At 46.1% G+C, this 22035-nt stretch overlaps 1 protein-coding gene across 1 annotated transcript; it reads right to left on the minus strand.

The window, feature by feature from the left end:
* Nucleotides 1-2866: 2866 nt before the first annotated feature.
* Nucleotides 2867-18890, minus strand: fbxo5 (F-box protein 5). Its single transcript, XM_059648831.1, has 5 exons — nucleotides 18483-18890; nucleotides 9033-9903; nucleotides 6801-6891; nucleotides 4580-4753; nucleotides 2867-3570 (listed from the first exon to the last, which is right to left on the minus strand). Exons 2-5 carry the CDS (start codon nucleotides 9854-9856, stop codon nucleotides 3322-3324), a joined length of 1338 nt encoding a protein of 445 aa, XP_059504814.1. The 5' UTR covers nucleotides 9857-9903; nucleotides 18483-18890; the 3' UTR covers nucleotides 2867-3321.
* Between the last annotated feature and the right edge of the window lie 3145 nt (nucleotides 18891-22035).

Below are 22035 nucleotides of genomic sequence, written 5' to 3' on the forward strand. Positions count from 1 at the left end.
TTTTTAGTTTTTTTTGTAACAGTTTACTCTGTAATTGCCTCTGAAAGTGTGTAGGAGGTATTTGGAAGTGTGGCGTGGATGGGGAGTCCCTGAGATTGATGAAGACAGGCGCTGGATCCAGGCCATCTCACAACTCAGATTTTATGGGTACATTAGGAGATTGTTATTCAGCTTTGGTAGGTTCCTTGCTGTTGCGGTGACCTTTACCCTGCATTTTTTTGTCATTGATTTTGACAGATATGCAGCTAGCACCTGTGCATGTGAAGTATTGTGTTCACCTCCCTGTTTACTGATGCAGTATAAAATAAATTGTCATGGTTTTGGGGAATGAGAATAGACCAACACTGAGGAATGAATCTTATGTTTTTCTTGGCTAGGTCCTAGTTGCATTGAGTTTCTTTGTTGACTTAGTGATACTACTTCTCCCGAGAGACAATTTACCAATTACTTAGCAATTGCTGTTATCAATTTTTATGCAACATAGAAAGCATCCTATCCAGATGCATCAGAGCCTGGTATGGTAACTGTGCTGCCCAAGGCCGGAAGGAATTACAGATTTGTGAACACAGCCCAATACATCTGGAAAACCAGCCTTCCATCAATAGAATCCGCCTACACTCCCCTCTGACTCTGGAAAGCAGCCAACATAATCACAGACCCTTCCCACCTGGGTTATATTCTCTTCCACTTTCTTGCATTGGGCACAAGGTACAAAAGTTTGAAAATACGTACCAACAGATTTAAGAACAGCTTCTTCCCCACTCTTCTCAGACTTATTATCAGACCTTTCATATATTAAAGTTGATATTTCTCTGCTTCCCTGAAGCTGCAACATTATATTCTTCCAATAAGCTGATGTGCTTAAGTAAGGTATGATTTGCCTGGTTAACACTCAAAACAATACTTTTCACTCTATCTTGGTATGTGACAATAATACATCAAATCAAATCAGCCAGGAGTGGAGGGTACAACACCAAACCATCCAACCTGTTCACAGAGGGCACTTAGAAAAATCGAAAGTTATCAGGTAGAGTCAACATGGTTTTGTGAAAGGGAAGCCATATCAAACCACTTTACTGGAGCTCATTGAAGAAATAATGCACTGTGGATAAAGGGGAACCAATGGATACGATGTGCTTAGACATTGAGTCACATTTCAGAAGGTTCCACATCAACGGTTATTGTGGAAAATAAAAGCTCATGGTGTCAATTATGGCATGGTTAGAAGATTGGCTACCCAGCAAGCAGCAGAGTAGACATAGATTGGTAAGTGTATGGTTGGTAAGATGCAATAAGTGGCAAAAGGATTGGTGTTACACCCTCAATGTTTTGCGATCTACATCAATTACTTGGATGAAGGGACCGAAAGTATGGTTACTAAATTTGCTGATGACACAAAAATAACCAGGAAAGCACGTTGTGAAGAAGATATGAGGGAATACAGAGATATTTTTGTTTCTTGGGTATTGGCATATAAGAGTAGGGAAGTTTTACTACAACTCTGCAAGATGCTGGTGTGGCCACACCTGGACTAGTGTGAACAGTTTTGCTTCCCTTATTCAAAGGAAATCTACCATTTCATTGGATGTAGTTCAGAGAAGGTTCACCAGGATGATGCCTAGTATGGAGAGATTGTCTTATGAACAAAGACTAAACAAGTTGGGTCTCTACTCACTGGAGTTTAGAAAAATGAAAGGTGATCTCATTGGAACATTTGGATTTTAAACGGACTTGACAGAGTAAATGCTGAGAAGATATTTCCCCTTGTGGAGAGTCTAGGACCAAAGGACATAATTTCAGAATAAAGGGGCACCAATTTAAGACACAAATGAAGAGGAAGTTCTTCTCTGCGAGGGTTATGTGTCTTTATAACTTCTTGCCACAGAGAGCTGTGAGGGCAGAGTCCTCGTATATGTTGAAGGCTAAGATAGACAGACTCTCTATTACTAGGGGAAATCAAGGGTTATGGAGAAAAGGCGAGAAAATGGACGCAAGGAATATCAGATTAGCCAATGATCCTATTGATTGGCAGAGCAGGCTCGAGGGGCCGAATGGCCTACTTCTGTACCTATTTCTTACGACTTATAGATGAGTGGCCTTCCTGAAGTGTGTTGAAACAATTCAAAGATGCTAATCGATAATTTATCTTGTGGAGACGTCAGCTGTTAGGTTGAATCTTAAATTCCTGCCTGTGACGTGTGAATGGTCAAACAGTCACTTCTCAAGCTTGCAGGAGACACATTACATGCATGTAACATTCTTCAACATTTCATCTGTACAATGGCTTAAAAATATTTCTTAAAACACAAGTGTTAATTGGCTTATCCCCTCAGACCAGTTACTCAAACATGGTCACAGCATGCTGATTCCAGGCCTATGGTTTACTATGACGAGCTTGCGTATAAAGTATAATAAAAGTAGGAAATACAGAAGATCTTACAAGGAAAAACTTTTCATGTATATTTTTACAGGCACAGCTCAACCAGTTAAATATTCACTGGATTGACAAGCACACTTAATAAAAAAACAATTTGGTAAAGAGGGCAGCAATTCTACGCCTTCTCATGTAATTTTAACACATTTTATTTCAAGTATTCTAGTTTATATTATCTCCCGTTGCTTGTCTCATCCAAAGGTCACAGAACCATGCAATTGTCTGACTAACTTAGTCTTCTCATCTCTTTGTAGCCCCACTGAGTTCCAGTTCAACCATTTTCCTACTCCCAGGCTAGTGCAGATGATCCAATGACCCAACCAGCCTCCAGTTTAGGTCACTTCCTCAGCAAAAATTATAACCTGCTTAAAAGTTTTGAACAAAATGTTCCAACGTAACCACAGGTTTTTTTACACATTTATTGAACAGTGAGTATATTACATGGGGGAGAAAATGTAATATAAACTTTAAGAAATAATATACCATGAGAGAAAGACTCTTAAAAAGGTTGGCAAACAGACAACAGAAACTACATAGTGAGCAATGAGTCAGGCAGAATTTTCAAAGTCCTGAGTCAATTACATAAATATATACATACACAGTTTATTGTACATGGCAATCTAACTGGAAATGTAACACTATTAAAATATCTGTCTGACGTGTTCATTCTGCATTTGTGATATCTCTTGGTATTTCATATATTAATTTTTAAAAAGAGTTTCTTTTAAGTAGATTTTCTGGATTTATAAATAAAACTGCAGTTCAATATCTTCCATAAAACTGTCTTAAAATAAATTTTTTATGAAATTCATTTTCTACTAATTGACAAAAATAAATCCAACATATTTGCCTTTACACTCATACACAGACACTCTCGCTCTCTTCTGTCACAATCGTTTTAAGTTCCGCTTGCTCTTTTTGCTCCCTGCTTGTGGCTGCGACTTGAAGAGGCTTCTGTACTGGCGGCGAGCACAATCTTTTGACCCATGAAAGGTGTCAAAACACAGTGAGCAGTAATCGTAGGAACAGTTTTCATTGCTGCAGACTGCCCTTTCCTCGCAAGATGAAAATTTGGCCGGTGAGGCACACAGGGGGCAAGTCTTGAGGGTCTCATCCCACTTGAGTGTCTTCACAACCTGTGTGGGGACAGGGGAAGAGAGAGAACACATGGCATGATTTGAAAGTGCAGATACCAACACAGTGGGAAATTGGCACAACAATGTTTGAAAAACAAACAGGATGCAGACAGAATTTCAACGAGATGGTTGGCAGTGATGGGGGATGTTTGACTTCTCAAAAAAAAATACGCACATCTGTCCCAGGCATTACTGTTCAACTTGCTTTCGCACTGACTGGACCCCCTTGGACAGGTTCTCTCCGTCTTATGGCATCAAGAATAAAACCTGTTTCCTCTCAGTTATAGGAGGTTATTCCACGCATAAAGAAGAAAGTAGCACAGAAGCCAGGTTCCCATTGAGGAAAAAAGACAGAAATGGCACTGAATACCAGATTAAGACAGGAGCTTAATGAGTTAAATTACAACAAGGTGTACATTAGGCTTGCATTCCCTTGAGTTTGACTTAGTCAAAGCACATGGTTGAATTGATTCTGTTTCAAAAATAACAGATTTGACAGGGTAGAATCATAATCTTTATAGGACAAATAAAAGTCCCTTTCGGTCCATTATATCCACACTGGTCATGAAACATTGATGTGTTCTAACTCCATTTTCACCACTTGGTCCATAGCCTTATACGCTGTGATGTTTCAGGTAGTCAGCTAAATATTTCTTACATGTAGTTTCATTGATTCAGCTCTACCACCCCCTGTACGCAGTAAGGCCCAGAGTTTTCATCCACAGTGCGGTGAATATGTTGTTCCTCAAGGCTCCTCTAAACCTCCTGCTCCTTACCTTAAAACGGTGCCGACCCCTCTACTAAGTTGAATGGTTTCTCCCCTTTTATTCCCCTCACATCTCTGTATACCTCAGTCAGGACTCTCTTCAACATTCTCTGCTGTGACGACAGAGAGAAAATGGGTGGGAGAGTTTCTGACAAAGGGACGTAGCCTTGGAATTGGAGCGAAGCAAGTAAAGAGTGAAGTCCGGAAAGAGTTTAACTGCGGTGGGAGAAAAAAGTAAGCTACCTGTTGATGCCGAATACTTCTTTGGGAAAGACGGTTTGGCTTCACCGGGCTGGAAGGCTGAGTCGAGCATTTCTGAGGGGAATTCACACCCACACACTGCACGGAAGACAGTACTCCTCGAGAAACCGCATTCCTGCGGATGGTTGTGTCACCCAGACAGTCAGCAGCAGACGACTGATGACATGCGGAAAGAAAAGAAACGCCGGTTTTAAAAAATTTCAGGGAATAATTTAGAACACAACAGGATGCAGAAATATCTGTTCAGATATACATTAGGAACTGGAGAAGGCCATTCAGCCTTCCTGTTAGGTAATATTTTACATAAATCCATTCGCTGTTGCCCAGCAAAAATTTAGCAATCTCAATTTCAATTAATTTCTCCGCCATTTCAGAGAGAAAATTCCAGAATTCCCCGTTCATTGTTTGAAGAATTCTTTCCTGACATCACCACTGAATGACCCTAAATTAATTTTAAGGCTCTGCCCCCACTCCTCTACCATCTATTCTTTGAAATCCTCTTAATACTTTAAACACCTCGATCAGATGACTACCCAATCTCCTAAACCAGCAAATACAAGCCAAGTATACATCCAGTAACACCAGCATTCTGATGAAGAGTCACCGGCCCAGAAATGTTAACTCTGCTTTCTGCTCACAGGTAATCGCCAGACCTGCTGAGTTTTACCAACATTTACGGTTTTAACCCAGCAACACTATTTCAGGTTCACAGAGTAATAATGTCCACCAGAGCAAGATGCCCAAAATTCTACTGCCAACAACAAATCTCCACTTCACAACATCTCTCTGATGAGCGCCATTTCTTGAGTCCTAATGAACTGAAGTCACTGTTTTAAAAAGCCTATTGCAAGGACCAAGCAACAAGAACCCCAGCATGAAAACCAACACCTCCACCACAACATCTCTTTACTATGGATAGCACCATACATCTGACAAATTCCAAGCATCAAACCCCTTCAGAATCTCAAATGTTTCAATGAGATCAGCACTCATACTTGGAACCTCCAGAGAAATTAGGTGCAATTTGCTCAGAATTTCATTGTAACAGAACCCCCCTATATTCAGGGAATAATTTAACCAACTGTGGCTGTAATCCAATCCCTCCTTAAATATGAAGAAAACATTAGTCTAGATGTGATCCCACTAAAACCATGCAATCATCGCAAGATTTCGTTGTTCTTATGTACCGATCTCCTTGCAATAAAAGGGTAAATTACTATTTGCCTTCCTACTTGCTTACTGTGCCTGCCTGCTAACTGTCTATGCTCCTTCTATGAACACGTTCAAGCCTCATTGAACATCATCATTTACAGGATCCTGACCCTTTTGAAAAATACTGCTTCTACTCACACGACTGAAGTGACTACCCACAATATACCATCTTGTTGTCTACTCAGTTAACCTGTTGTTACCTGTTTGCAGCTTTGCCCATGTCCTACCCACATCTATTTAAGCCAACCCTCCCCAAGTAGTGCAGTGAAAAGCTGGTGACGGTCATGGTTTCAAATGCTTGCATTGCAGATTGCTCCATGCAAAAATATGCCATGTGCTTGAATCAGTTCATAAGAAACCTCACTATATGTCACATCTTAATATTCTAGCGGGTCCGATATGGTAGATATTGAATAGGCGGCTTCCCTTGAGGAATCAAGAGATGTGGGAATATAGAATCATAGAATTCCTACAGTGTGGAAACAGGTCCTTTGGCCCAACAAGTCCAAATCAACCCTCAGAGGATCCCACCCAAACACATTCCCCTATAACTCACCCAATCTACACACCTCTGAACACTACAGGCACTTTAGCATGGCCAATCTACCTAGCCTGCACATCTTTGGACTGTGGGAGGAAACGGGAGCACCCAGAGGAAACCCACGCAGATACGGGGAGAATGTGCAAACTCCACAGACAGTCACCCGAGAGGGGAAATCGAACCCAGGTCCCTGGCGCTGTGAGGCAGCAGTGCCAACCACTGAGGAATTGTGCCGCATAGGGTGGTAAAATAGTGAAGGAGTGTCAGAAATGATCTTTATTGAATGGCAGAACCAGTAGAGGGGCTGAGTGGTCTACTCCAGCTCCCATTTCTGTGTATCAACACTCATCAATGCCATAAATTGTGGAGAGGCCACCCTAATCCTTTACACTATTCAGGTATTTACCAGAACTCTCAATCTAAACAGGGAGGAAAGGAACAATCACTTACTCTTTGTAAATGCAAAGCAGTTCTTAAGAGCTGGCTTGCTCTTTTATCGTCGAGAATAATTCTCCTCCAGGTCTTGCTCACCTTGATACAGCTGTTGAGAAAGGACAAAGCATGGTTTTAGTTCCCACATCTTGACAAACAGAAACTGAGTTCTCAAGAAGTCATACCAGACTTGAAACGTTAAATCTGTTTCGCTCTCCGCAGATGTGGCCAGACCTGCTTAGTATTCCCACCACTCTCTGCCTTGGTGACAAATAGAAATGTGGCTCCAAGCGAACAAGTCCAGCAGCATCTCGAGGAGGTCTGTCTCTTCCTCAGCTCCTCTATGACATGAGGTGTAACAAAGACCTAACTTCAAACTCAAGAGTGGTTCCAGCTACCAAATGGAGACACTGGTATCACCACATCAGATGAGCCAAGCTGTCCCTGAACTAGTTGATGGCAGGGTGTTGTTTTGGGGGGGGGGATTGGATACCCCTCTCACACCATTCCGAAGCGACTGACTGTAGTGCAGGAAATGGGGGCAACAGGAATATCAGCAATTTGTCAACACAGATAGAATCAGAGAAATAGCAGCACCCCCTCCCAAAACTCCAGGAGTGGGGTCATGCCATCACTGAGCCAGACTGTTCGCTCAAGTGCCCTGGCAGTTTTGTTCGAGGCTGAAGTTCCCTCCACGATGCGACACATCTTAGCTCAGGGGATATGGCTGCACCGAGACAAAGAATAATAGAGGAATTACAGCACTGAAGAGGACACTTGGTTCATCACTGTGCCAGTCAAAGAATGGGCCACCAAGCCCAATCCCACTTTCCAGCATTTGGCCTACAGCCCCTGCAGGAAGTAGTCAGAACTTTGGGTGCAGATCTCTAGACACCTTTATAATTAGTCAGGGGTCCTGCCTCTATTCAAGCAGTGAGGTCCAGACCCCAACCACCCTCTGGGGTAAAACTCTTCCCTCGTCTCCCTTCTAAACTTCTACCAAAGACTTGATGTTAATGCTCCTCCCAGTAACTGATCTCCCTGCTCCCTTCCAATCTATTCATGCCCCCTCACAATTTGTACATCTCAATCCAATTTCACCACAGTTTCCTGCGCTTCAAGCAGACAACAAATCCAACAGGATTAATCTTTCCTCATGAGTGCACTTTTCCAGTTCAATCAACATCCTGGTCTTCTGTACCGTCTATATTGTGTTTGTTCGTGTGTGTCCCCCAACATTTAGTCTCAAATCTTTAATATGTGCTATAGATAATCCCACTAGAAACAGCTGACCAGCTGCAAGTTCCACCAAACTTACCGACATAACTCACAGCCACAGAGCTTCCTGGTTTTAGTGAATATTTAAAACTGCTATACCCAGATCAGACGCATTGCAAACCTTTCCAGCTAAAGAAGTTTCTCCTCAACTCGCTATTGGATTTACTGTGGATTGTCTAACATTTCTGGTCCCTAGTTCTGGTCTCAAATGCAAGTGGATGCATCGCCTCATGTCTACGATATCGTTTCACAATCTTAAACTTCTGTTGTAGAGAAGCATTTGAGGATTCTGGCTCTGCATTCAATGCAGTTTAGAAGGATGATGAGGGATCAGTTTGAAACTTACAGAATATAGAGAGACCTTGACAGAGCAGACATGGTGAAGATATTTCCAATCGGAAGACAGATTAGTACCTGAGGGCATTGTCTCAGAGTGAAGGGACAAGGAGGAATTCCTTCAGCCAGAGTGTGGTATACCCATGGAACTCCAAAATTACCGAGAGCTGTGGAAGCTGAATCATTGAGAATATTTAAGTCAGAAATAGATAGATTCTGAAGAAGCTGGACACAAAATCTTATCTCTGCTTTCTCTCCACAAATTTTGCTGGACCTGCCGAGTAAGGGCATGAAGGGTTATGAAAAGGAGAATGGGATTGAGAAACATATCAGCTATTATCGAATGGTGGAGCAGGCTGAATGGCCAAATTCTGCTGTTACATCTTGTTACCTCTCTACATTCTCCTTTTAAAATGTAAGCCCCCAGGCTATTGAGCTTTTGTTCATGGGTGAAAGCTCTCAATTATGGCATCATTCTTGTAAATCCTTACACATAATTTCTCCAGGGCCTATATATACTTTAACATAATATGAGAGATTAGAATCATAGGGAGTGCTCCACGCATGACCCAACTGAGTTGCATTACACCATAAACAAGGTAGTTAGGTAGGTATAAGTGAGAAAAAGGAACTTACTTCAGAAGGCTAGGGAGAGGCAGGAACCTCAGGATTTTTTTCAGAAGGTCGGGGAATCCTCGATCCACAAGTTCTTTCCAGATGTCCACGTATTCTAGCCCCATCTTCCTCCCAATAAGGTTTTCCACTGTGAAGACTTGGCCCCGTAACGTCTCCTTGAGCAGGGACTTGTCCATCCTCAGCTTGCCCTTTATGCGGCCCATGCTGTGGCAGACTGCCCACCCGACCTGAAGGGCTGGAAGCTGTTGCCATTTGGTCAGCGTGAGGGTCTTTTCGCGTGGCTTGGCCTCAAGTCTGGGATTGCCTGCCTGATTCTGCGTTGGCAAAATGGCTGCGAGAACTTCCACCTCCTTCCCTGAAGGCTGCTCTCCCTCACATGCTTGGCCTTCAGAAGAGCCCCCAATTCGGTGATCGCTGTCCTGTGCAAGATTTCCTTCTTCCTCGACAGAGAAAGAGGACTGATTCAGCAGAGAGAGGTAACTATTGTCCAGTGACAAGTAACCACTGTCCGACGACAAATGTCCACCGTCCAGCAGCAAGTTGGGGTTAGACTCAGAACTGCCATAAGAGCAGCCCATTGGCTTTGGCTGAGTATTTTGTTCAGTTGGCACAGCAACAGTCAATTTTCCATTGGCAGAGGATGTGATTCTGGCATCGATGCAGGATTCTGGAGACTCAGTGTCTGGGCAGTGTTGCAGAAACATGGAGTCACGCTGTAAGCTGCCTGCCTTTCGACAGCATGCCTTCATATTATCACCATCATCAGAACAGGTACTGCTCATTGTGCAACTGCTACGGTGACTGGTATGACCGGTAAACTTCATGGCAAAGGTATTGAGAACTGTGGTCTCCCCTGTAGCTTCTCGCAATACTGAAACCGAAAAGATACATTACTTTAAATAAAAATGCCATTTAAAATCTGATGAAGACAATGGCACCTTAATAATCGTCCAGATGAGGAGCTCACTAGAGTAAGGAATTGAGACAATCAATCTCAGGCTTAAATCTGAAATTACCCTGTATATAGAAATCTAGAAAATAAGAGGAGTCGACCATTCTGTCCTCCGAGTCATTTGAAACGATCATCCAGTGATAATGGGAACTGTAGATGCTGGAGAATCCAAGATAACAAAATGTGGAGCTGGATGAACACAGCAGGCCAAGCAGCATCTCAGGAGCACAAAAGCTCACGTTTCGGGCCCAGACCTGATGAAGGGTCTAGGCCTGAAACGTCAGCTTTTGTGCTCCTGAGATGCTGCTTGGCCTGCTGTGTTCATCCAGCTCCACACTTTGTTATCTTATGTTTGATCATCCAACTCAGTTTCCTGTTCCTGCTTTCTCTCCGTACCTTTCAATCCCTTTAGAACTATATCTAACTCCTTTTTGAAAACATTCAATGTTTTGGTCTTGACTGCTTTCGCAGGCAGAGAATTTCCCAGGCTCTCTACTGTCTGGGTGAAGAAATGTCTCCTCATCTCAGTCCTAATTGGCCTATTCCGTATATTTAAACTGTGACCCCTGGTTCTGGGAATGCTCTTCCTGCGATTACTCTGTCTATTCCTGTCAGAAGTGTGTTAGCTTCTGTGAGATCCCAGTCATGCTTCTAAACTCTAGTGAATATATTCCTAACCGAACCAGTCTCTCTTCATACACCAGTCCTGCCAACCAAGGAGGTAAGTTAGACAGGTGAATAAAAAATTAATTAAGGACACAAGTTTTAAGTAGCACTTAGGGGGAAGAAAGTGAACAAGTTAGGGAGCAAGTTTATGGACTTGGGAGCTGAAGGCATAATCAGCAATAATAAAACTAGGAGAGTTGAAGAGGCCAGAATAGAAGGAGCTGAAATATTGGAGGAATGTAGTGCACAATGTTTCAAACACATCTGGGAATACAGAACTGCAGGGGTAATATCACTGGGCTAAAAATATAGAGGCTGAGGCTTCTGCCTGGCTTCAAAACCACCACAGCAGCCAGTGGAATCAATTGTCATAAAAACACATCTTTACTTATCTGGTCCTTACTTAACATCCTTACTTATCTGGTCTACAAGTGACATCAGTCCCATAGCAATGAGGTTGACGCTTAGTGGCTCTCTGAAATGGTTTCGCGAGCCACTCTGTTCAAGATGTAATGAAGGATAGGAACAAATTTTGGTCTTGTCAATGATACCCACTTCCCATGAAAGGTTAAATAAAACACACCCAGTTATAGATTGGGGAACAAATTTATCGTATTGAATGGGATTAAATCGTGCTCAATTTCAGATAGATATTGTGCATTAGATATTTATATATGGCTAGGAGTGTACAGAAGCCATTTAGCCTGTTCTACCAACCAGTTGGACAATTTCTGATCTGAACCTCAACTCTAATTATCTAACTTAGTTCTGCTTTCCCAGATAGAATTTTGTGATAGTTGAGGCTACTACTCGGAGTCCCAAAATCTCCAGTTGACCTCTAGCACACACAACCAATCAGCCCAGAAGACACATGAGCAGTAGGTTGATCCGATAATCCTCAAATCCAAATTACTGGCTTTTCCCAATTCCTTTTGATTTCCTCGCTGATTTAAATTGTCTCAGCCATGAATATAACTTAATAACACCAGCTGGACAGCGCTCTGCAACAAAGATTTCCACAAATTCGAGGGCCGAAGGGCCTGTACTGTGCTGTAACGTATTAAATTCACAACCCTCTACTCTTTACTCCCTCAATCCTTTAGAACAAAGAAAATTACAGCACAGGAACAAACCTTTGGCCCTCCAAACCTGCTCCGATCCAGATCCTCGATCTAAACCTGTCACCTATTTTCCAAGGATCTGTATCCCTCTGCTCCCTGCCCATTCATGTATCTGTCTAGATACATCTTAAATGATGCTATTATGTTCTCCTCTACCACCTTCCAGGCACCCACCACTCTCTGCGCAAAGAACTTTCCACACATATCCCCCTTAAACTTTGCCTCTCTCACCTTGAAATCGTGACCCCTAATAATTGAGTCCCCCACTCTGGGAAAAAGCTTCTTGCTATCCACCCTATCCATACCTCTCATGATTTTGTTGACCTCATTCAGGTTCCCCCCTAAACTTTCGTCTTTCTATGTAAATAATCCTAATCTACTCAACCTCTCTTCATAGTTAGCGCCCTCCATACCGGCAACATCCTGGTGAACCTCCTCTGCACCCTCTCCAAAGCATCCACATCCTTTTGGTAATGTGGCGACCAGAACTGTAGGCAGTATTCCAAATGGGGTTGAACCAAAGTCCTATACAACTGTAACATGCCCTTCCAACTCTTGTACTCAATACCCAGTCTGATGAATGAAATCATGCCGTATGCCTTCTTGACCACTCTATTGACCTGCGTTGCCATCTTCAGGGTACAATGGATCTGAATACCCAGATCTCTCTGTGCATCAATTTTTCCCAGGGCTTTTCCATTTGTATAGTTCACTCTTGAATAGGATCTTTCAAAATGCATCACCTCGCATTTGCCTGGATTGAACTCCATCTGCTATTTCTTCACCCAACTTTCCAATCTATCTATATTCTGCTGCATTCTCCGACAGTCCCCTTCACTATCTGCTACTCCACCAATCTTAGTGTCATCTGCAAACTTGCTAATCAGACCATCTATACCTTCCTCCAGATCATTTATGTATATCACAAAAAACAGCGGTCCCAACACGGATCCCTGTGGAACACCACTGGTCACAGTTCTCCACTTTGAGAAACTCCCTTCCACTACAATTCTCTGTCTCCTGTTGCCCAGCCAGTTCTCTATCCATTTAGCTAGTACACCCTGGGCCCCAAAGGTCTTAATTTTCTCTTTCAGCCTACCCTGGGGAACCTAATCAAACGCCATACTGAAGTCAATGTATATGGCATCTACAACCCTTCCCTCATCTATCAACTTTGTCACTTCCTCAAAGAATTATATCAAGTTGGTAAGACATGACCTTCCCTGCACAAAACCATGCTGCCTATCTCTAATAAGCCCATTTCCTTCCAAATGTAAATAGGTCCTATTCCTCAGTATCTTCTCCAGCAGCTTCCCCACCACTGACGTCAGGCTCACTGGTCTATAATTACCTGGATTATCCCTGCTACCCTTCTTAAACAAGGAGATAACATTAGCAATTTTCCAGTCCTCCGGGACATCACCCATGCTCAACGATGCTGCAAAGATATCTGTGACTGGGTGGACACTAGGAAGTTGTTTCCGTTAGGCGGGGAGACTAGGACCCATGGGCACAGCCTTAAAATTAGAGGGGGTAAATTTAAAACTGAAATGAGATGACATTTCTTCAGCCAGAGAGTGGTGGGCTTGTGGAATTCACTGCCACGGAGTGCAGTGGAGGCTGGGACGTTTGATGCCTTCAAGGCAGAGATCAACAAATTCTTGATCTCAGAAGGAATCAAGGGCTATGGGGAGAGTGCAGGGAAGTGGAGGTGAAATGCCCATCAGCCATGATTTAAATGGCAGAGTGGACTTGACAGGCCGAATGGCCTTACTTCCACTCCTATGCCTTATGGTTTTATGGTTAAGGCCTCAGCTATTTCCTCTCTTGCTTCCCTCAGTAACCTGGGATAGACCCCATCCGGACCTGGGGACTTGTCCACCCTAATGCCTTTTGGAATACCCAACACATCCCCCTCCTTATGCCAACTTGACCTAGAGCAATCAAAGATCTATCCCTAACCTCAATATCTGTCACATCCCTCTCCTTGGTGAATATCAATCAAAGTACACATTAAAAATTGCACTCATTTCTTCTGACTCCTCGCATAACTTTTCTCCTTTGTCCTTGAGTGGGCCAACCCTTTCCCAAGTTACCCTCTTGCTACTTAAGTACGAATAAAAGGCTTTGGGATTTTCCATAACCCTGTTTGCTAAAGATATTTCATGACCCCTTTTAGCCCTCTTCATTCCTCATTTCAGGTTGGTCCTACTTTCCCAATATTCTTCCAAAGATTTGTCTGTTTTCAGTCACCTAGACCATATGTATGCTTCCTTTTTCCTTTTTGCTAGTCTCACAATTTCACCAGTCTTCCATGGTTCCCTAATCTTGTCATTTCTATCCCTCATTTTCATAGGGACATGTCTGTCCTGTACTTTAATCAACCTCTCTTTAAAAGCCTCCTACATTTCAAATGTGAATTTACCCTCAAACAGCTGCTCCCAATTCACATTCCCCAGTTCCTGTCAAATCTTGCTATAGTTGGCCTTCCCCCAATTCAGTACTCTTCCTTAAGGACACTCTCCTATTTGTCCGTGAGTATTCTAAAACTTACAGAATTGTGATCATTATTCCCAAAGTAATCCCCTATTGAAACTTCAACCACCTGGCCGGGCTCATTCCCCAACACCAGGTCCAGTATGACCCCTTTCCAAGTTGGACTATTTACATACTGCTCCATAAAACCCTCCTGGATGCTCGTTACAAATTCTGTTCCATCTAAACCCCTAACACTAAGTGAAGCCCAATCAATGTTGGGAGAATTAAAATCTCCCATCACCACCACTCCGTTACTCCTCCATGTTTACTCTGAGATTACATCCTCTGGTCCTAGGCTCTCCCACAAGGGGAGACAACTTCTCTGCATCTAAACTGACAGGTCTCCCCCAACAAGAATTTTATACATTTCAATAAGGTTAAAGACAGCCATGAATAAGGCATTGCTTTTTTTTTAAAACACGCCCTCATTATTTCTCAATTTATTTTCTGTCTTACAAAATAGCTACTATTGTGGAGCCTACCTATTTCCCCTTGTTATTTATTTTACCTCCATCTACATGGAATCTATTTCTTCTGACCCAAGATAATTTTTTTTGCTATTGTACTTGCTCCATTTCTCACTAACAAAGTTAACCTATCACGCTTACCTTCCTGTCGGAAAGTCACACACATCTGAATAGTTCATTCTCAGCTTCGGTCTCCTTGTAACAGCTATGAAAGCATCTCTTCTATTTATGCCATCAAAGAATTTGGTTTGTACCATATATTATGTGCATTCAACTAGACATTAGTTTTGCTTTATGATTTATTCCCTTAGACCTTATTTACTGCTGCATTTCTGTTTGAACACTCTGTCCCACTGTGGGTGTTATTATCCATATTGCTATCCTGCAATTTTTTTGCTTTGTAAGCCTACAGTACCACACACCCCAGTCCCCCAACCTCCCCTCTCCTCTAATTACTTTAATGCCCTCTCGCCAGCCCTGGTCATTCAATGTACCAGGAGACTGGACTGTACGTGGCTCAAGTGAAACCAATCCCAATAGAACAGCTTCCTTCTATCCCAGGATTTGCGTCAGTACCTCACAACTGAAGACCACTCCACCCACATCAATCTTTGAGCCATACCTGCAGAAACTGAGGGTACCGGTGGGGGCGAGGGGGCTATAAACAGTTCAGTTTATGAAGTGATTCTCCACCCATCACTATGTGCAGGCAGATTAGATTAGGTTAGAATGGGACTATAGTCGACACAGACATGATGGGTCAAAGGGCCTATTCCTTTGCAGTACTGTCTGATGTTTACCACGAATAGGTCCCAGTTCGAATTTTATGCACCCAAGCCCTCTCACCCCCATTTCTAGACAACTCCTCACTGAAGAAAAATAATTTCTCTCTGCCCACTTAATCAAATTCCTCCTTCATTTTAAACACCTGAAGTGGATCACACTCCAAATTCTGAAGGCAGTCTTGATAGTTGATCCCTGTTCAATACAGTATTGTCATAGTTGAACAATCTGATAAAGGATCATTAATCTTGAAAGGTTGTCTCTGTATCGATACTGTTTTCATATGTCCCTCTGATGAATCTATACGAGCACCCCTCCCATGTTGATGTATCATGCTAATGATGCACAGCCCACAACTGAGCAGTTTGTTTTATTCCTTTATTGGGATGGTATCATTACAATTCTATATTTATTAATTATATTTTCTAAGCTGAGACCTGAACTCATAATTAGGCCAAATCTGTTCCTCTCTCCACAGATGCTGCCAGACCTGCTGAATTCCTCCAGTGTTCCCTTTGTTTGTTCTCCAGAACATTATCCTGGTGCTCTGCGTTAGTCATCCAGAGTCACATATATTTGATGGACAACTTCACTTTTGTTCGAGATGAAGGTTAAAATTGTATCCACAGTTACCTACATGCGGCTGTAACACTGCATTCTGCACGCTGTTCTGCTCCCCTGATGCATTTTGTATGGTAAGATCTGCGTGTATACCAGCAAACAACACATTTCACTATGACAACAAGTCAATCAACAAGGGTCAGAAACATGGAAAATTGGAGACCTTTCCATCCTTCGAGCCCAGTCAACATGATCGTGGCTGATCCTTCAGCTCTGCTTCATACCCCTGCTCTATCACCATATCCTTTGGCACCTTTAGGGTCTGGAAATCTTACTTCTTCCTTAAATATATCCAGGAATTTGATCTCCACAGCGTTCTATGCTACAGAATTCCACAGGTCAATCACTCTCTGGGTGAAGAAATTCCTCTTCATCTCAGTTCAGAATGGCCTATCCTGAGACCGTGACCACCATCCCGCCCCCCCACCCCGCCCCCAGTTGGTGTGCACCCCTAATCTCATCTCCGTCCCTGATCCTTCTCCCCTCCCAGGCCACATGATTTTGTCCCTCCCCCCTCCTTGGCAAAAGATAAAGGGGTCGGCTGCATTGAAGTTTGGCAGAGTTCACTTGGTTTGCTGGGTTGAATTCTCAATTCACAAAACCTGCCGACGGTGCTACAAATCAGTGTGTTTCAATGTAACAGCTGCTTTGGTTGTGACAACCCTCAGGATGAAGTTAGACAGAGCCCTGGCTCGTGGTAGTTGGGAGGGCGGGGATGGCGAAGAGGGGCATCAGTCTCACCCCCACCCGCCCTCCAGTCTCCGAGGGGGCAGGGGCAGCTCCATTTAAAGGTACTGTTTCCCGGTTTAGGGTCAACGAGCGCCAAACCGACCCAGAGCTCCCTCCCCAGCTCCGCACTTAAAATGCACCAGCTCCGATCCCCCACACAGTCCCGCCACCCACCAGATTACAACACCCTCCCCCAAAACAGAAACCCGCCAGATCTCCCTCCCCCAACCCTCTCCCACCACAGAAACCTGCCACATCCCCCACCCTACCAAAACCCCGCCAGATCTATCCCACCCCAGAGACCCACCAGATCCCCCACCCCAGCAACGAAACCCCACCAGATCTATCCCATCCCAGAGACCCGCCAGATCCCCTACCCCACCAAAACCCAGCCAGCTCTCTCCCCTCCCAGAAACCCGACAGATCGCCCCCAACAAAAGCCCGCCAGATCCCCCACCCCACCAAAACCCCGCCAGATCTATCCCACCCCGGAGACCCACCAGATCCCCCACCCCAGCAACGAAACCCCACCAGATCTATCCCATCCCAGAGACCCGCCAGATCGCCCCAACAAAACCCCGCCAGATCTCTGCCCTCCCAGAAACCCGACAGATCGCCCCAACAAATGCCCGCCAGATTCCCCCACCCCACCAAAACCCCGCCAGATCTATCCCATCCGAGACCCGCCAGATCGCCGCAACAAAACCCCGCCAGATCTCTCCCCTCCCAGAAACCCGCCAGATCGCCCCAACTAAACCCCGCCAGATCTCTCCCTTCCCAGAAACCCGCCAGATCGCCCCAACAAAACCTCGCCAGATTCCCCCCAGCACCACCAAAACCCCGCCAGATCTCTCCCCTCCCAACGACCCGCCAGATTCCCCCCGAACAAAACACCGCCAGATCCCCCCACCAGATCCCATCGTCCCAAAGAGACCTGCCAATTCCTCCCCCCGCCAAAAAAACCCGCCAGCTTCCCCCCTAACAAAACCCGCCAGATCTCCCCGCTCTCACCAGAAACGGGCCAAACCACCCCCCACCCCGCAACATAACCCGCCAGACCTCCCCCTCTCACCAGAGATCCGCCAGATACCCCGCAACAAAACCTACCAGATCCCCCCCGTCAGAAACAGAACAGAAGCCCGCCTCGCCACAATGACTTACTGGATCCCCCACCCCTAGAGACCGGCCAGAAACCCCAAACCCATCAAGGTTTTGTACATTCTCCCCGCCAGATTTCATGCATCCGCCGAACCACCCTCACCCCAAGCTCAGGAACCCGCTAATTCTCCCAGAGAGCCACCAAATCGTGGAGATTCCCCCAGAGCCTCCCCGGCAGAGACCTGTTAAAGAGCTCCAGATCCCACAGAGACCCGCCAGAACTCGCAGGATCCCCACATTTCATTGCTCCCCCAGGCGATTGGCAAGAGATCCCCGGCCCAGTCCACCCACATTCCCGCCAGATCCCCGCTGAGCTGAGCCGTACCCGCTTGCACCCCTTCCCCATCCCGCCTCTCCGCCGCGAAAGAGCGGGGGCAACGGCACGAAGAATAAACGTGAATGGGCCCATACTCACCCACAAGGTCTCCGCGGCCTGGATCACGCTCTCTCTCTCTCTCTCTCGGTCCCTGGGCTGGATTCCCCTTTTCCCTGTCCCTGGACTGGATTCCTCTCTCTCTCGCTGTCTGTATTCCTAGGCCGGGTTCTCCTCTTTCTCTCTGGGTTGGATCCCCCCACCCCCTTTCTGTCTCTTTCTCTCTCTCTGGCTTGGATTCCCACTGTTCTATCTCTTTCTCTCTTGTGTTCCTGTGCTAGATTCTTCTCTCTCTCTCTGGGTTGGATTCCCCTCTTTTCTCTCTCTCTGGACTGGATTCTTCTCTATCTCTCTGGGGCTGGATTCTTTTTCTCTCAGTTTCTGGACTAGGTTCTCGATCTCCCGTTCCTGTCTGGATTCCCCTTTCCCTCTCTCTGTTCCTGGGTCTGCTGGAACTGGCGCTGAAATTAGCCGCCGCCGCCGCCACTCTGACACTTTGAATTTCGTCACCAAATTTCTGATTGGCTACAGCGCCATCCAATCGCCGCCCTCGTCGTCGGCACAGCCAATCAGGAGAGAGACCACCAGGAAGCCAAGACTTTTAAAGTTCTCTTCACTTTAAATTGAAAAAAAAACTCGTTTCCTTTTAATTCTGCAGCTGAAAGTGTGTGATGTGTTTTGTGAAAATTACTTCATTCTTTTTGTTGTTTCTCTGAGCCTAAACTAGTCTATTCACAACCTCGATACCCATATTTTTTAATTAACCGTTTCTTTACGGGTGAGGAACCAGAACAATTTGCTCAAATCACCGAAAGCAAACATTCCAACTTTGCTGATAATGGGAACTGCAGATGCTGGAGAATCCAAGATAATAAAGTGTGAAGCTGGATGAACACAGCAGGCTCAGCATCATCTCAGGAGCACGAAAGCTGACGTTTCGGGCCTAGACCCTTCATCAGAGAGGGGGATGGGGTGAGGGTTCTGAAATAAATAGGGAGAGAGGGGGAGGCGGACCGAAGATGGAGAAAAGAAGATAGGTGGAGAGTAGAGGTGGGGAGGTAGGGAGGGGATAGGTCAGTCCAGGGAAGACGGACAGGTCAAGGAGGTGGGATGAGGTTAGTAGGTAGATGGGGGTGCGGTTTGGGGTGGGAGGAAGGGATTGGTGAGAGGAAGAACAGGTTATGGAGGCAGAGACAGGTTGGACTGGTTTTGGGATGCAGTGGGGGGAGGGGAAAAACTGGGCTGGTTGTGTGGTGCAGTGGGGGGAGGGGACAAACTGGGCTGGTTTTGGGATGCGGTGGGGGAAGGGGAGATTTTGAAGCTGGTGAAGTCCACATTGATGCCATTGGGCTGCAGGGTTCCCAAGCGGAATATGAGTTGCTGTTCCTGCAACCTTCGGGTGGCATCATTGTGGCACTGCAGGAGGCCCATGATGGACATGTCAGCTAAAGAATGGGAGGGGGAGTGGAAATGGTTTGCGACTGGGACGTGTGGTTGTTTATTGCGAACTGAGCGGAGGCGTTCTGCAAAGCAGTCCCCAAGCCTCCGCTTGTTTTCCCCAATGTAGAGGAAGCCACACCGGGTACAATGGATGCAGTATACCACATTGGCAGATGTGCAGGTGAACCCCTGCTGAATATGGGAAGTCATCTTGGGACCTGGGATAGGGGTGAGGGAGGAGGTGCGGGGGCAAGTGTAGCATTTCCTGCGGTTGCAGGGGAAGGTGCCAGGTGTGGTGGGGTTGGAGGGCAGTGTGGAGCGAACAAGGGAGTCATGGAGAGAGTGGTCTCTCCGGAAAGCAGACAAGTGTGGGGATGGAAAAATGTCTTGGGTGGTGGGGTCGGATTGTAGATGGCGGAAGTGTCGGAGGATGATGCGTTGTACCCGGAGGTTGGTGGGGTGGTGTGTGAGAACGAGGGGGATCCTCTTTGAACGGTTGTGGCAGTGGCAGGGTGTGAGGGATGTGTTGCGGGAAATGCGGGAGACGCGGTCAAGGGCGTTCTCGTCCACTGTGGGGGGAAAGTTGCGGTCCTTGAAGAAATTGGACATCTGGGATGTGCAGCAATGGAATGCCTCATCGTGGGAGCAGATGCGGCGGAGGTGGAGAAATTGGGAATAGGGGATGGAATTTTTGCAGGAGGGTCGGTGGGATGAGGTGTATTCTCGGTAGCTGTGGGAGTAGGTGGGCGTGAAATGGACATCAGTTACAAGCTGGTTGCCTGAGATGGAGACTGAGAGGTCCAGGAAGGTGAGGGATGTGCTGGAGATGGCCCAGGTGAACTGACGGTTGGGGTGGAAGGTGTTGGTGAAGTGGATGAACTGTTCGAGCTCCTCTGGGGAGCAAGAGGCGGCGCCGATACAGTCATCAATGTAACGGAGAAAGAGGTGCGGTTTGGGGCCTGTGTAGGTGCGGAAGAGGGACTGTTCCAAGTTCTTCAAGGACTGCAACTTTCCCCCCACAGTGGTCGAGAATGCCCTTGACCGCGTCTCCCGCAACACATCCCTCACACCCCGCCCCCGCCACAACCGCCCAAAGAGGATCCGCCTCGTTCTCACACACCACCCCACCAACCTCCGGATACAACGCATCATCCTCCGACACTTCCGCCATCTACAATCCAACCCCACCACCCAAGACATTTTTCCATCCCCACCCTTGTCTGCCTTCCGGAGAGACCACTCTCTCCCCGTGACTCCCTTGTTCGCTCCACACTGCCCTCCAACCCCACCACACCCAGCACCTTCCCCTGCAACCGCAGGAAATGCTACACTTGCCCCCACACCTCCTCCCTCACCCCGATCCCAGGCCCCAAGATGACTTTCCATATTAAGCAGAGGTTCACCTGCACATCTGCCAATGTGGTATACTGCATCCATTGTACTCGGTGTGGCTTCCTCTACATTGGGGAAACCAAGCGGAGGCTTGGGGACCGCTTTGCAGAACACCTCCGCTCAGTTCACAATAAACAACTGCACCTCCCAGTCGCAAACCATTTCCACTCCCCCTCCCATTCTTTAGCTGACATGTCCATCATGGGCCTCCTGCAGTCCCATAATGATGCCACCCGAAGGTTGCAGGAACAGCAACTCATATTCTGCTTGGGAACCCTGCAGCCCAATGGCATCAATGTGGACTTCACCAGCTTCAAAATCTCCCCTTCCCCCACTGCGTCCCAACACCAGCCCAGTTCGTCCCCACTGCACCACACAACCAGCCCAGCTCATCCCCTCCACCCAGTGCATCCTAAAACCAGCCCAACCTGTCTCTGCCTCCCTAACCTGTTCTTCCTCTCACCCATCCCTTCCTTCCACCCCAAGCCGCACCTCCATCTCCTACCTACTAACCTCATCCCACCTCCTTGACCTGTCTATGTCTTCCCTGGACTGACCTATCCCCTCCCTACCTCCCCACCTATTCTCTCCTCTCCACCTATCTTCTTTTCTCTCCCTCTTCGGTCCGCCTCCCCCTCTCTCCCTATTTATTCCAGAACACTCACCCCATCCCCCTCTCTGATGAAGGGTCTAGGCCCGAAACGTCAGCTTTTGTGCTCCTGAGATGCTGCTGGGCTTGCTGTGTTCATCCAGCCTCACATTT

Source organism: Stegostoma tigrinum, chromosome 9, assembly GCF_030684315.1.
Source record: "Stegostoma tigrinum isolate sSteTig4 chromosome 9, sSteTig4.hap1, whole genome shotgun sequence".
Lineage (NCBI taxonomy): Eukaryota > Metazoa > Chordata > Chondrichthyes > Orectolobiformes > Stegostomatidae > Stegostoma > Stegostoma tigrinum.